The sequence below is a fragment of the Geotrypetes seraphini genome, chromosome 4 (assembly GCF_902459505.1).
Source record: "Geotrypetes seraphini chromosome 4, aGeoSer1.1, whole genome shotgun sequence".
Taxonomy (NCBI): Eukaryota; Metazoa; Chordata; class Amphibia; order Gymnophiona; family Dermophiidae; genus Geotrypetes; species Geotrypetes seraphini.
Window position 1 is genome coordinate 152,162,905 of NC_047087.1, and position 16,647 is coordinate 152,179,551.

Consider the following 16,647-nt stretch of genomic DNA (forward strand, 5'->3'; position numbering starts at 1 on the left):
ATAGGGCAGAGTACGGTACTGGGGTTCAAGAAAGGATTGGACAATTTCCTGCTGGAAAAGGGGATAGAGGGGTATAGATAGAGGATTACTGCACAGGTGCTGTTGGGCCACCATGTGAGCGGACTGCTGGGCACGATGGACCTCAGGTCTGACCCAGCAAAGGCATTGCTTATATTCTTAAGAGGGAGTGGAAAATATGAAAAAGGATCTGCAAAAGTTAGAGGAATGGTCCAATATCTGGGAACTAAAATTCAATGCAAAGAAATACAGAATAATGCATTTGGGGATTACTAATCGGAAGGAACCGTATATGCTGGGAGGTGAGAGGCTGATATGCATGGACAGGGAGAAGAACATTGGGGTGATAGTGTCCGAAGATCTAAAGTTGAAAAAATAGTGTGACAAGGCGGTGGCTGCTGCAAACTGTCAGATCCTATCTGCACAAACCTCGAATAGTTATGATTTTATACTGAACTTATTTTATTAAAGTATAAAAAGAGACACTATTCTTTTCAATTGTCATTTTATAAACGCAAATAATACAGAGCAAGAATCAACAAAACCCCTGTCTCCCTTCCCTTTCACAAATATCCCCTCCACTATTGTAAAAACTGAACAAACCAAATTACTACATAATGCTACATAGAAAACTCAAGCTAACAGAATACTTCAGTTACGCATGACAGGAATAGTGTTAGGGGAGAGCAACTAGGGCAACTGCCCCATGGTGATAGAGAGAGCCCTAAGCCAGCTGGAAGCTAAAGAAGCAGAGCCTGGGCTTTGCGGTTCCCAGTTATGTCTAATACCAGCTCTAGCAGGATACATATTCTAATCACAAAATATAAAATAGATTAACATTTTTCTGCCTTTTGTTGTCGGGTAATTTTATTCTTCAAATCACAATGGTCTCAGGCTTTGGGTTCATTCTGTCTTCATCATGGCATGGCTGGCTCCTGAAGGTAAAATAGGCGCAAGAGGAGCTGGAGAGGAGATGCCGAGTCTGACACGGATGCAATTTTTTTACCACAGGAGCAAGACTTTTCTCCACTTCTGCAGTGTGGTAAAAAGTCTTGTCCCCATTCCCTCAGGGCGGTGAAAAGTCTTGTCCCCATTCCTGCGGTAAACCAGTTGCAAATGTCTCCATTCCTGCGGATTTACTGCGGTGACCACAGTTTACTGCAGTAAACGGTCCCTGTGTCATTCTCTAATTCAGATAGTCAAATACTTGAATGGTATTAACGTAGACCAAAATCTTTTCCAGAGAAAGGAAAATGGTAAAACCAGAGGACATAATGTTAGAAAATTCTACTTTACAGAGAGGGTGGTGGCTTTTATTCTATCTAAATTGGATTATGGCAACTTGGTATATGCGGGAATAACAGTTTGGCAACTGAAACGTTTCCAAACAGTACAAAATGCTGCAATTCAGCTGTTAGGTCGCGCACACATCTATGATCATGTAACTCTATTATATTTGAAACTCCATTGGTTACCAATGAAATTTAGAATTAAATTTAAAATTCTGATGCTGGCACATAGGGCATTATTTGAGTTAACAACCATTATATCTCAATCTAGTGTTATTTTACACATCTGTTTGCTCGTTGAGATCTTTAAGTGACAAATGCAACCATTTCTGGTTGAGCCTTTGAAATATGGGAAACACCTATTTCAAGGCTCAACCAGAAATGGTTGCATTTGTCACTTAAAGATCTCAACGAGCAAACAGATGTGTAAAATAACACTAGAGTGAGAGATATAATGGTTATTCCGTTAACATGTTTGACAGTTGAGATAAAAAAATTATATATCTACTATTTTAAATCAGATTGAACTATGGATGATTGACTTTAAATTAAAAATTAAACTCTGACAAAACTAAATTTTTCCTTGCTATCCCTGACAAGATTAAGGATACCTTGATACATCTGAATGTTTATGATTATCCTATTGATCATTCTATAAAAATTTTGCAAGTGACATTAGATCAGCACCTTATTCTGGAATAACATACAGATCTGTTAATTAGGAGATGTTTTTCGATCCTATGAAAACTCTGAACCATTAAGAAATATTTTGATGAAGTATTGTTCCGCCTGTTAGTTCAGTCATCTGTATTAAGTATCCTTGACTACTGTAATATAATTTGCTTGGGCGCCTATAAGAAAATCTTTAAAAAATTACGAGTGGTGCAAAATACTGCAGTGCGATTGATTTTTGGGTAGAAAAAATGGGAGCGCATTAGCCCCTATTACCAAAAATTACACTGGTTGCCGATGGGGGCAAGAGTCTTATTTAAATTTGCTTGTATCTGTTTTAAATCATTCTTTGGTATGTCTCCAGCTTACCTTGTTTCCCATTTCTCTTTGAATTATTCCAACAAGCCTACATTTAGAGTTCGTCTATTTGTATATACTACCATAAAATATTTTATTCGTTTCAGTTTAGTTGGAAGAAAGATGGAATAAAATATTTAGGAATTTGGATAAAAAGTACGTTGGAAGAAACAATGAAGGTAAATGAAAAATCCTTATTACTAAAGGTTACAGAATTGTGTGAGCAATGGAATCCTTTGCATTTATCCTGGTGGGGGAGAATTCAAACAGTAAAGATGATGATTTTACCTATAGTTTGTTACCAAATGAGTATGTTACCAGTTTATTTTCAAGAGTCCTTTTACAAAAATTAAATAATATTCTGACAAAATTTGTTTGGCTTGGGAAAAAACCAAGAATTGCTTTAGTATCGTTGCAAAAACCAATTGTAGAGGGTGGGGTAAATTTTCCAAACTTTTATAGATACCATCAAGCCTATATATTGCGTCAAGGTATGTATTGGATCCTCCCTGAGCTTATAGATCATCAACCGGATTGGTTATATTTGGAACGGAAATTGGTGTCCCCTATAAGACTTCCACATGTATTAAGTATCAGATTTCCTAAATATGCTAAGGACACCATAATTTTATTAGATACTTGGAAAACAATTAAATTTATTGATAAATTAACAGAGGTTCCAATAATGAATTCTACTTTACAGTCCTTATGGTTAAACTCCAAGATTCAAATAGGCGGTACTGGGATCGCTTGGAAGAATTGGATGCAGGCAAATATTAGGACATTAGATAATCTTATTTCTAATGGTAATCTGCTTGAGTTTTCACAACTGCAGCATTCATTTGGTATTTCGAAGACTCAACAATATAGGTGCTTACAGTTGAAGCAGGCTATTCAGACGGGGTTCCCTGAATGGAAAAATTTAAAAACTTATTTCAGCTTGCAAATCCTTTGCTACCAAACAGATTTAATAGGACATCAGGCTGCCCAGTGGTATAAATTGATTTCTGGATTTTTAAATAAAAAACCAAAAAATAGTCTTAGAGACATTTGGAGTATCGAGATAAAACAGTATATTTCTGTTTCTCGTTGGCCACGAATTTGGACTTGGAGATTAAAATGTACAATTTCAGCATCTATGAGACAAACATGGTTGTTTTTATTACATAGGATTTTTTGGACCCCAGTTTGGTTAAACAAAGTAGATAGTTCTAAATCTAATAGATGTTGGCATTGTCATATTGATATAGGGACTTTGGATCATCTTTTGTTTTTTTGATACTTGGCTTTTGGAAGTCGATTTGGGGGCAAATTAACAATATTCTTCAATCTTCTATTCCTTTGACATATGAAGCAATAATTTCTAGAACGATTCTTCATGTTAAACCCACTTTGGATAAAAATAATCACATCTAATTGGAAACATCATGATAGGATTAATTTTAGTTTTTGGTGGGCAACTGTATGTGCAACATATAAATATGAAAAGATTATGGCAGAACGTTTAGGGTTTATCAAAGCCTTTAATAGGGTTTGGGGTCCATTAACTAATTTTGCCACATTATAATTAAAGTGATTCTTTTTTCTTTATGTTAGATTCCTTTGCACATCCAGGGTGGGTTGGAGGGTGGGGGCTGGAATATTTATTTGGAAGAATAAATTTATTTTTTTTCGTTTTTATAATATTGATAGTATAATATACATCACTAGTTTTATAGCCCGTTATATTAACGGGTGCTAGAATATATGTGTGTGTGTCTGTCTTTATTTCTTTCTCTCTCTGTCTCAGCCGCTTTCTGTATTTGTCTTTCTTTCTTTCTGTCTTTCTTTTGGCTGTCCACCACCACCCCTTGCGTGCTCCCCCTGTCCATTCTCCCTTTCTTTTACTTCCCCTGTGTCCACAACCACCCCTCTTTCACTGCTCCCCTTATCCAGCAGCAGCCCTTCTCCCTTTGTTTTACCTCCCCCCTGTCCATCATCACCTCTTTCCTGCTCCACCTGTCCAGCAGTAGGACTCCCTACCTTTTTTCCCCCCCCTGTCCATCAGCACCTTTTCATGCTCTCCCTGTCCAGCAGTAGGCCTCCCTTCCTTTTTTCCCCCCCTGTCCTATGTAATACCTGAGTGCTTTAGCTGTGCTGCCTTGAAGGAGGGCCAAGGCAGGTGCCAACAGTGCCGCTCTGTGAAGGCCTCCTCCTGGCAGCCGCCGCTCTGCACTACCGTGTGCCTGAAACCGACTCCTCCTGGCTACTGCTGCTCCGCACCGGCGCGCACGGCCGAAACCGACTCCTCCTGTCAGCCGCCGCTCGGGCCTGAAACCACCAACACCGTGGCCTGCAGCTGCTCTCCATCCTGGCCCTGCGTCTGCCCTCCGCCAACAGCCGCCTGCCTCAAAGCCCTCCTCCCGGCAGCCGCTGCTCCGCGCATCCTGGAGTCCTGGTTGGGCTTGAAAGGTGTAGTTTTCCCGATCCCCGCATCGGAGACCTTCTCCGACGCAGGTGCGTCTCATCAGAGGAGCCGCCGCAGTGGCTTTAAACTTTAAAATAAATTTCAGCCGGTAGTGCCGCTTTTCGTTGATGGAGGTGTGCGAGAGCAGGGAGGCCATCGCTTTCCAATTTGTCTGTCCAGCACTTTCCGATTTGTGTGGCCGCCACATCCGCATTCTGGCTGGCCAAGTAAGGCTGGGGACTCGCACATGCGCACTCCTGCAAGGCCACGGACCTACATCTCAGATCAGGGAAAACGGAAGCACGCAGTTAAGTGCGCATGCGCGGCTAGCGTTTTATTATTTCAGATTACTGTTTATAATTAGGTTAAGAAGGGATTAAAAATTGTTTAATGTAATAATTCTGATGTTAATAATGTATTTTCATATAGTTTTTCTGATTTTTCAATTGTATACATTATAAAGTTCAAAATATCAATAAAGAAAGTTAAAAAAAAAAAAGAAGAGATTTCTTGATAGAACTCTTGCTTTTCAGGCAGCCAAAATGAATGATTGGTTTGGTAAAATTATTCCAGGTGTTTTAATGTTATTATTCTTTTAGAAAATCAGTAAAGACACAATTATTTGATAGATTTCTAACTTAAGTTTTTTTATGGCTCTCCTTTGTTGTAAACCGCCTAGAACTGTTAAGGTCTGGCGGTATATAAGAATAAAGTTGTTATTATTATTATTACTTAGTTCCAATATTGTGGAACAATTTACCAGTAGAGAACTTATGGCAGCCATTCAGAAAGCAGCGTGGGGCCGAGCGAGAGAGCGTAAAGTTTTCTCTTGACGTCTGCGCTGTTGATTTGTTTTGCCGCTGGCCGGGAAATGAGGAGCCCAGAAGAGCGAAGGCTGCGAGCACCATCTGCAAAGTAGGTGCCGTGGCAGGGAGGGAAGGCAGCCAGCTGGAGCTGCTGGGCAGAATAAAAAAAAGGATGGGGGGGGCTTGCCTGGGGCTGGCTGGCCTAGGGATGGCTGGTTGGCCTGGAGATGGCTGGCTGGCTTGGGGCTGGCTGGCTGGCTGGTTTGGGGCTGGCTTGGGGCTTCCTACCATTAGATGAGCCCACCACTAGATATGCCCTGTACTCTGTCCCGGTCTACCACTAGACCACCAGAGTCTGTCCCAGCTACCACTAGACCACCAGAGGGGGGACAGGGTACAGGGAACACCATTTGGTTCAGAATTTTTTTTTCTTGGTTTTCCTCCTCTAGAGGTAGGTCCATCTTATGGAGCGAAAAATACGGTATATTGTGTGTATATGAAAAATGGATGGAAGAAATTGCATTACAATTAGTAGTATTTTTATGGGGTAGAGTCTGGGACAGAGCTTGGGCGGGGGTACTCGGTTGGTATTTGTTAGGCTTAAGGGGTACTTGCCTTGAAGAAGTTGAGAAACAATGGTATAGGCCCTAGTCTCTGGTTACTGCTCTCCATTCTTAGCTCTCTTTCTGTTTGTTCTGTTCTCTCTATCTTCTTCACTTCATCCCCTACTTCAATCTTGGATACTCATCTTTCTCTTTCAGCTTTCTTCTGTTTTTCTGCATCTCAATCCATTCAGATTCCATGCATTCTTACTATTCAGTTTTCAAACTCCTTTTTTCACTGTACATACCTACAGCTTTTCATGTCTTTCCCATACCCAGGCCCAGCCATTCCCTTATATCTTATTCCGCAGTATTCCATTAGCTCTTCCTTCACTCCCTTTGCCATCCAACATCTCTTCTCTGTTTTTTTTCTATTTCCCCTTACCAGATAGCATCTCCCCCAACTCTACCTCTCTCTCTGTCTGCCTCCTGCTATGAAGGATCTAGTGTGTGTGTGAGGTCTGTTTGTCTCTTTCTCTGTGCCCTACCAAGTTTATTCTATACTTGATTTCCTTAGCAACAGCAGCAGATGAATCCAGAGACCAATGGGATAGCACACATCTACCAGCAGGTGGAGATAGAGAAACTGATTAACAGGTGGTCCTATTGGCTGGCACATCTCCTGCATCTTCAGTATGCTGTATCTCCCAGCAGGTGATGGTCGCTATTCAACCAGCTCCTGAATTCTGGCTTTGACTGGAAAATTAGTTTCACCTGTTGAGGTTTCTCTTCAGTGAGACTGCCATTCTATTTCTCCTGTTGAGGTTTCTCTTCAGTGAGATAGGGGTGTCTGGCTGAACGGTGCCGGCTTTAGGGGTTACATCTGGGCCCCCCCCCCAAGTCCCTGCTTCACCTTCCCTCCAATGATAGAAGATCTGACTGGGTCTCGATTTTTCTTCTTTCCCTTCACTGTAAAAAAAAAAAAAAAAAAAAGAGAGAGAGACCACAGTGACTATTAAACAATTCTGCCCTCATAGTGCTGAGCAACCAGCATCTCATGGCACTATCAACAAAGTTGTGAGTATATGTTTTATTTGGACTTCTTTTCTGGTTTCTGGTTGTGGTGGAGCTGCGGGTTCGGTGTGAGTCTACAGAAGGAATATGTTTTTTAATCAAACGCTATATTTTGTAGAGTTGTGGAAATGGTTTAGTGACTGACAAGTAAATTTACATTTGTATGAAGTTTATTCAGTAAAGGGCTTCAGGTGTATGGATAGAGCTCCGTTGACAGAACTAGTGCCTTCCCGCGTGTTATAGATGCGCGCTTGTTTTCATACTCTAGCAGCAGCGCCACAGTGGTAGTGGGATTTCTCCATGAGACGGACTTTGCTTGACAGTTCCCATGGCCGGGTGGAGGTAAATATTTGGATGGCTCCAGGTGTGTTCTTCACATAGCAGGTCCTGACAGCGCATAAGGCGTGTGCTTATTTTCCTAAGTTGAGAACGAAGCAGCATTCATCCTTTCTTTTATGCCGCTCTCACTTTTCCTTCCTTCTTCCTGGGAGGAGGAATGGGGAGGCGAGCTTTTCATCACTGCATTTTTTAAAAGTGTGTAGCATTCTCCGCAATCTGTAGGTTTCTAACGACTTTTAGTCATTTAGATCACCTCTTTTTCAAGGGATGCGACAAACGTATGGCAGCGTCCAAAGCCTCCATGCTTGAAGGGTCCAGGAGGACATTCTTTATGCTTACTTGGCGGAAGAACTTCATGACTATTCAGCCAGAGCAATGGCAGCTACTTGGACATAGTCCACAGGTTTTTTCCTTCAAGGAGTTTTGTCATGCGGCTACTTGGTCTTCCAAGAATACTTTATCTCAGCATTACCGGTTGGATGTGGGGGTGCATGTGGAGGCAGCGTTTAGTGCTTCGGTTGTTGCGGAGGCGGCATTTGCTTCCCTCCCAGATTGAGGATTGCTTTGCTACATCCCATTGGTCTCTGGATTCATCTGCTGCTGTTGCTAAGGAAGGAAAAATTATGTTCTTACCTGTTAATTTTCTTTCCTTTAGACGCAGCAGATGAATCCAGAGCCCCACCCTTTCTGGATATTGACTGTCGATTTTTTCTTTTGCAACTTTCGAAGTCTGTTATTCTTGATAGTTGTATTCTGTATTATTACCTTTTGAAATTTGTTATGGGAAAGAAGTTTTTTACATGCTAAGCATATTGATGGTTACGGATGCTTGGGCAAGAAGCAATACTGAAGATGCAGGAGGTGTGCCAGCCAATAGGTACCACCTGTTAATCAGTTTCTCTATCTCCACCTGCTGGTAGATGTGTGCTATCCCATTGGTCTCTGGATTCATCTGCTGTGTCTAAAGGAAAGAACATTAACAGGTAAGAACATAATTTTTCCATACTGTCTGTCAAAGTATATCTAAACGGTTTAGAATACTAAATTTAAGAGAAAAAATATAGTTGAAAATAAAAAAAGAAAAAGGGGAACATTTCATGGTTAAAATATGAAAGACAAGACAAGTACACACTAACATGTTAGGGATCTGAGGATAGGAAGGTGGGAAAGTACATCGAAATAAAAAAAAAATTAAAAAGGGAGGTGTGAGGGGGTGGAGATAACAGTAGGGGGGATGCCACTTCTGAAAAGCGGTTCTTATTCATTCTTGGGTCTGGTAGGCATCCCTAAATAAGAAGGTGATGCCATGCAGCATCAACCTTTTTAAAGCCTTTTGAGTTTGGTGGCAGTGGTATCAGCTGTAAAAGCAAAGTGGAAACACACAGGACCATTTTCTTGTGTGTGACCCCACCTTCTCTGCCAGGAAGTTTACATCAGAGAGGGCATGACAGGCAGAGTATCTGTAGTAGCAGAACCGTGCACACATAGGAAAATGGTAACCCATAGTTTCACTTTGCTTTTATAGCTGATACCCTTGTCATCAAACTCAAAAGGCTGCAAAAGAGTGATGGGAAGTGGGCCTGCCTGCAGGAGAGAGGGGGAAGGTCAGGTTTTGAGCACCTGTATGTGCTGCATCTGGGTAGACCTTAGTCCAAATTGGATGGACCCAAGCCCTTTTCCTATGCTACTGAGGTTAAAGTTTATATAGATTCATTTCTAGGGTGATTGTAAGGGTGCTTACATTTTGGTGTCAGGTCAAAAGCGCGCCGGGACAAAGGCGCGCCCAGACAATTGAGCGCTGCTCAAAATTACTGTTTTTAGGGCTCCGACAAGGGGGTATGGGGGGGGAACCCCCCACTTTACTTAATAGACATCGCGCCGCGTTGTGGGGGCGTTGTGGGGGGTGTTTTTAGGGGAAAAGTTAAGTTTACAGTAAAATGTGGAGGGTTACAACCCCCCAAACCCCCCCATAACGCCGGCACGATGTCTACTAAGTAAAGTGGGGGGGTTCCCCAACAAAACCCCCGTCAGAGCCCCTAAAAACTGTAATTTTCTTCGGCGCGCGCCTCCGTCTTGCGCTCAGTTGTTGGCACGCGCCTTTGTCTTTCGCGCCGTTGTCTATGAACCTTACATTTTGGGTAACTTCAAGTACTTTGTCAGTTAAAAAAGTTATTCATTTCCTATTATCACAAAAGTAATTTTGACCAGTGGAAAGTCAATAAATCATAGCCTCTGATGTTGAATTTCTTTTGTTACAGGCATGCCATTGGCTCAAGCAGTAGCAATTCTTCAGAAACATTGTCGCACCATCAAAAATGTCCAGATTCTTTACAGTGAACAGGTGAGTGGATTATATAAGGCTAAGAGAATAGTATGTCATTTCCAGTGCAATAGGTGAGACATTCTAGACAAGTGGGCTATATCCCAATGACCACCATGTCATATGCAGAAGAAATCCACTCTGGATTTTCTCTGTAACTCTCCTCCACTTCACTGGGAGATCTAGCTCCACTTACAGTTTTTCCCTTCTGCATGCATACCTGAAGGAGTGTTTCTGTTCTCTCCCTTTTTTCTAATTTTATTCAGTATTTTTATCCTTTTTTCAGGGTTTCTTTGTGCTTGGAGTGTTTCTTCAGCTCTGCCTGCCTAGAGAAAAAACAGACTTGGGTCTACAGCTGACAGATATCTTTTAGCCAGCCTGCATTGATTTATTTGGAGCTAGGTAGGAACTGTCTCCGCTTTTTTTTCTCACCCTCCATAAAGCAGCTTTTTGAGTGCAGGCTGTTAGGTATCCTTTGTGGGCTCAGTGGTGTTTCGCAGGGCAGTGGCTGCGTTTTCGCCTCCATGTGTCTGTTGTTCCATGGGGGTGGAGGCATTGTGAGGCACTATGTCTGACTGGCATCCCAAAGATCTGTGTCAAGGAAACATTCGCAGCATGAGGCAGCAATTTCTTCTTATCTAGCTACTTTAAGAGAGCTGATGCAGGATGCAGCATATTTCCAACACAGGTCACAGTCTGAGTGCGGTTCTGAATTTTGCTGTTTATTGAGTTCCTGAATCCCCCCCCTCACCTCCCCACCTAAAAAACCCTAAAATCATCGTTTTTGGACTTTGCCATTTTGGCACAAATTTCTTAGTGATGGCCATCTTGCATTTTTAGTTATCTTTTTTTTTAAAGCTCCCTGCACTTTCAAAACTGTAATTTTTGCCTGAAATCTTTTTGAAATGGAGTCCTTGGGCTCTCCTCTTGTGAATTATTGTCAGGATTGTGCACATTTAATGCCCTAAGAGCGTCCTTTTGCCATGTGCCACGAGGCACGGCCAGGAGGGGTGGCAGCACAAAGCTTAACTAAGCAGGTATTAAAATGCTTAGTCAACCCCTGTTTCCAAAGTCCCCAAAGATCCTAAGATCCAGCATATAGTCTTTCTGTGTTTTCAGGGATTGGTAGGCTGATAGTTCCATATGTAGCACTGCGGCCCTTCCGCAGCCCAGGAAGCGCAAGGTAAAGTCATCAGAGGGTGACTCTATGCCCCAGGGTCCAGAGGCCCTTGCAGAATTTATGAAACGTCTGTGGAATACGTTTCAGAGCAGTTATTTTTCCCCTGCACAGTCCTGCTCTGCATCGGACGTGCTTCTCAGTGGCATTGTTTCTTTGGGCACGTCATCCTCTGCTTTCTAGTGGAGAGATTCCCATGACAGGGGACCCGGGACTATATGCTGGATCTTAGGATCTTTGGGGACTTTGGAAACAGGGGTTGATAGAGACATAGAAACAAGACGGCAGATAAAGGCCAAATGGCCCATCTAGTCTGCCCATCCACAGTAACCATTATCTCTTTCTCTTTCTGAGAGATCCCACGTGCCTATTCCAGACCCTCTTGAATTCAGACACAGTCTCTGTTGCCACTACCTCTTCCGGGAGACTGTTCTACGCAGTTCTGCATTTAAGTCTGCGGCTTTGCCAGATCCTCTCTTGGAGTCTTTGCAGGAGCTGAATTTGGTCATTCAGAAGGCTCTGTCCACGTGGGTGACATCATCCACGGAGTCCCGGTACAGACAGCTTTAAAAATGCATTGCCACTTTAAGAACTTAAGAAAGTTTGTGAACTGCCCGCACCGCACATGTGCGAGTGCCTTCCTGCCCAACGCAGGCTCGTGGCTCCTCAGTTCTTTGTTTTCCGCAGAGCTAAGAAGTCATGTCTCTGAACGTTGTTTAGTTTTTTGCCAATTTGCCTTCCCATTTTTTTCTAAACTTCAATTTATTTTTAAGTGTATTTTTAACAAAAAGGGAGGGACATTTTGTCCCTCTTCTTTCTTCGGGGGCTTCGTCTGCCGAGGACTTCATTTTTCCATCTGCCATTGAGTTCGATTTGGCTGATGCAGTATATCCGTCTATTCCAAGCTGTCAACAGGCTTCAAAAAAGTGCTGCAAGTGCCAAAGGCCAATTTCTCTCACCAACCTTCACAGTTGGTGCTTCCAGTGCCTTGGGTCACATCACCGGGTGGAATCCTACAGAAACATGTGATAAACAGCTGGAATGTTCAACAGGAAAAATTGTTCGGGACCGGCATGGACCGATCAGACCTTGCAACCTTCGTTGTCAAAGACATCAACACCAACGTCAAGAGACATTGCTCCATCTGGTACGCCAGCTCAGAAGCCGCCAGCTTCCCAACCGGTGTCGCAGGTCACTCTTACATTGAGTATCTTGGTGCCTACCAAGCAGCAACAACCAATTTTCCGGCTTGCCTCAACCTCGAAGTGTGCATCCTCATCAACGTCACCCTCTTCGGGGCAAGCCGTGGCACCAACCGGCGGACAAGCCAGAGGTGCCAGCACTTTTCAAGCCAGAGGTGCCAGCACTTTCACCGCCATTAAACTCATCCACAAAATAGGTAAATTCGAACACGTTACTCCGCTCCTTAGGGAGGCTCATTGGCTCCCAGTTACACACCGTATAACCTATAAAATTCTACTACTCTCCTTCAAAATTAAATCCTCTCACCTGCCTCTATTCTTAGATAAATTGTTAATCCCTCAAAGTTCTCCCCGTGCTCTGCGATCTACAGACCAAAAACTCCTCTTCGTCCCTTCACTAAAAGAATCATACTATACTAGAAAGACTAATTTTGCCGTAACAGCACCTACGCTATGGAATTCTCTCCCTCAATTCTTACGGGATGAAACCCATTTAGCCAAATTCAAAACTAATCTTAAAACTTTTCTATTTCAAGATGCCTTTAATAAATCCTAATCTCTTTTAACCACTTACTTATTACCTTATACCAACAGTCCTACTTCTTGCCACCAAAAATCCTACTTCTTGCTTTTCTCATTCCAATTTTTCTTGAGGATACCACTCACACCAAGCACCCTTGTCCTTATGTTCATTCCTCCCCTCTATCCCATTTCTTTTTATCTTATGTAACTTTTTCCCTCCTTCTTCTTTTAACCCCACAGTCACGTCTGTCTGTATATGTCTAATATGTTTTACCAATATATTTCTACACCCCCATAACTAGTTTTTACTCTTATTTTAAAAAAATTTTATTTTTATTGTTAACCGGTCAGATATTTATTTTATGATCGGGATATCAAAAACCAATAAACTTGAAACTTGGGAACAACTCAATGTGCTTCCGAAGGGATTCGGGTGATGCATTAAACTGCTTATCCCAGCATCGACTCCCTTGGTACCGATCTAGCCTAAGCACATGGCTACCAGGTCCTATGGTACGGCAACTAGTTCTCCGAAGCGACATTGACTTTCTACGCCCAGGTATCGATCATCTCACTGTCTGTCCAGTTTCTTCATCGAGGCAGTGATCCAGTTTATTGAGACATCGTCTTTCTCCTCTTCATTTCGACATTCCCAATCCAATAAGCATCGTTCCTCTTCGCATGCTTCGAAAACGAAACATCGCTCCCTCACATTCTTCAATGAGAAAAACAGCTTTACATCATACCTCTTCCTCGTCTTCAGACCGATACCGGACTTGGAGCAAGCATCGATTTTCTCGATGCTTTTCTTCCCCAAGGTCTTCATATGACTCTGACTTCCAGTCTGATTCAGCTGAGCACTTGTCTGAGTCTACAACGGAGGCTTATGACACTCCTTTGGAAAAGTCTCCATACATGGCTACATCTACTACAGAAAGGCTTTCTTTTACTAAATTTATTAGGTAGTTGGGCAGGAAGCTACTAGTCAAACATAGAAACATGATAATAATAATTAATTTTCTTATATACCACCCAATCAACAGTTCCGGGCGATTCACAGCAAGAGAACTGAGACATATCAGCAAAGACACAAAATACAGTAGAATTCAGTAGAATACAATACAATGAAATACAATATGATGCAGTACAATGTAATATAATGTAAAATAATTGCTTAAATTTACCAAAGAAATAGGTTTTTATCGATTTTCTGAACTCAAGGTAAGATTGGGATTGGGCAGTTAGAGGACACAGCCAAGAGTTCATTTTCCCTGCTTGAAAAGCCAGAGTTTTGTCTAAAAAACTTTTAGAACAACAGGCTTCAGAGCGGGGTACATAAACATACCTGAGTTTCTTGTGTTCTTATTTGATGAGAATAATTTCAGTTGGGTGGATAAGTATGATGGTAGTAGCCCAAAGAGTGCTTTATAACAAATGCAGCCGAATTTAAAAATAACTCTAGTTTCAAAAGGTAGACAATGAAGTTGCATGTAAAAAGGGCTTACATGATCAAACTTTTTTAATCCAAAGATCAGACGAACAGCTGTATTTTTAACCAGGCGAGGTCTTAGCAATATTTTCTTGGTTGACCCTAGGTATGTGATATTACAATAGTCTAAGTTAGATAGGATGGTGGATTGAACTAGTATCCTAAAGGACTCTATGTCAAAAAATTTTTTTTGTGATTCTTAGTTTCCATAAAATATCGAAGTAGTTTTCAGTCAGTTGGTCAGTGTGTTTCTCTAACGTTATGTGTCAGTCTAGAGTAATTCCCAAGATTTTGATGTGACTTGCTATCTTGAAATATTGACCATTGAGTTGAATGGAGGATTTCCTGAGTTTGTCGTTGAGGCTAGCAAGAAAGATCTTAGTTTTCTCAGGGTTCAGTTTCAATTTTGACTGCAACATCCATTCTATTTTTCCCAGAATATTTGAGATTAGAGTACTTAGTTCTGTTGAGAATGATTGTAGTGACAGATAAAGGCCAAAGGGCCCACCTAGTATGCTCATCCGCAGTTACCATTATCGCTTTCTCTCTCTGAGAGATCCCACGTGCCTATCCCAAGATCTTTTAAATTCAGACAATGTCTCTGTCTCCACCACCTCTTCTGGGAGACTGTTCCATGCATCTACCACACTTTCTGTAAAAAAGTATTTCCTTAGATTACTCTGGAGCCTATCACCTCTTAACTTCATCTTATGCCCTCTCATTGCAGAGTTTCATTTCAAATGAAAGAGACTCAACTCATGCACATTTACATTACGTAGATATTTAAACGTCTCTATCGTATCTCTCCTTCAAAGTATACAGATTGAGATCTTTTAAGTCTGTTTCTATACGCATTAGGATGAAGACCACATACCATTTTAGTAGCCTTCCTCTCAACCAACTCTGTCCTTTTTATATCTTTTTGAAGGTGCGGTCTCCAGAATTGTATACAATATTCTAAATGAGGTTTCACCAAAGTCTTATACAGGGGCATCAATTCCTCCTTTTTTCTACTGGACAACCATAGCATCCTTCTAGCTTTCGCTGTTACCTTTTCAACCTGTTTGGCCACCTTAAGATCATCACACACCCAAATCATGCTTTTTTGTTGTGTACATAAGTTCTTCACCCCCTAAACTGTACCATTCCCTCAGGTTTTTACAGCCCAAATGCATGACCTTGCATTTTTTAGCATTAAATTTTAGCTTCCAAATTTCAGACCATGATTCAAGCTTCACCACGTCTTTCTTTAAGTTATTCACACCATTCAGCGTGTCTACTCTATTACAGATTTTGGTTTCATCCACAAAGAGGCAAATCTTACCTGACAACCCTTCAGCAATATCGTTTATAAAAATGTTAAAAAGAACAGGCCCAAGAACAGAACCTTAGGCACACCACTGGTAGCATCCCTTTCCTCAGAGTGATTCCATCGATCACTACCCTCTGTTGCCTTCTAATCAACCAGTTCTTGACCCAGCTCGCCACTTTGGTACCCATCCCGAGGGCACTCAGTTTATTTATTAGATGTCTGTATGGAATACTGTCATAAGCTTTGCTAAAATCTAAATACACCACATCTAACGCACATCCTTTATCCAGTCAAAGAAATTGATCAGATTTGTTTGACAAGACCAACCTCTAGTGAATTCATGTTGCCTCCGGTCCTGTAATCCACTTTATTATCGCTTAACCTATCATATTTTCCCCACTGTACCTCCCTTTTATGTGCTCTTTCTTAATAAATTGTAGTTCCTCTCTTTTCCTAATGTTTTCATGTCGCAACCCCAACCAAGTATGTCTGTCTTGGAAAGTCTATGTTTATTATTTGTTGTCTGTTCCTTATTTATATTTAAAATTTTAAATGTACAGCGCTTTGTATTCCAGGAGAAACATTTTATCAAATGTTTAATAAACTATGAAACTATGAAGATTCCAGAAACTTGAGTATTCTCTGTTTCCAATAATTTGCTTACCACAGAAATCAGACTTACTGGCCTGTAATTCCCAACTTTTTCCTTAATTCCACTTTTGTGGAGAGGGAACACATCCGCCCTTCTCCAGTCCTCCGGTACCACTCCTGACTCTAGAAACTCGTTGAAAAGGTCAGTCACTGGAGCTACTAGAACTTCCCTAAGTTCCTTCTGCACCCTAGGATGTACACCATTGCTTTGTCTACCTTTATTTTAGCTAGCTCTTCACAAGCACAACCCTATGAAAATCGATTGGGGTCTATTACTCCTCCATCTCTATTCACGCTTGTCTTCTGCGGTCCCTCTCCTGGCGCTTCAGCCATGAACACAGAACATAAATATTTGTCAAGCAATTCGGTTTCACCTTTGAGTCTCACAATGCCACTTTTGCACTTCTTCCAATCACTAATATGTCTAAAAA

The 16,647-nt window shown here is 41.6% G+C and overlaps 1 protein-coding gene across 11 annotated transcripts in view; it reads left to right on the plus strand.

Annotated features, from left to right (window-relative positions):
* Positions 1 to 16,647, plus strand: part of C4H16orf70 (chromosome 4 C16orf70 homolog) — a 1,667,531-nt gene that overhangs the window by 140,138 nt on the left and 1,510,746 nt on the right. For all 11 annotated transcript variants that reach the window (XR_004539236.1, XR_004539235.1, XM_033942210.1 and 8 more), the window contains one exon: positions 9,802 to 9,884. Coding sequence is in view for 9 of the 11 variants with exons in the window: in XM_033942210.1 (XP_033798101.1) it covers positions 9,802 to 9,884 (83 nt within the window). In the remaining 2 variants the exon portion in view is untranslated. The remainder of the gene's footprint in view (positions 1 to 9,801; positions 9,885 to 16,647) is intronic.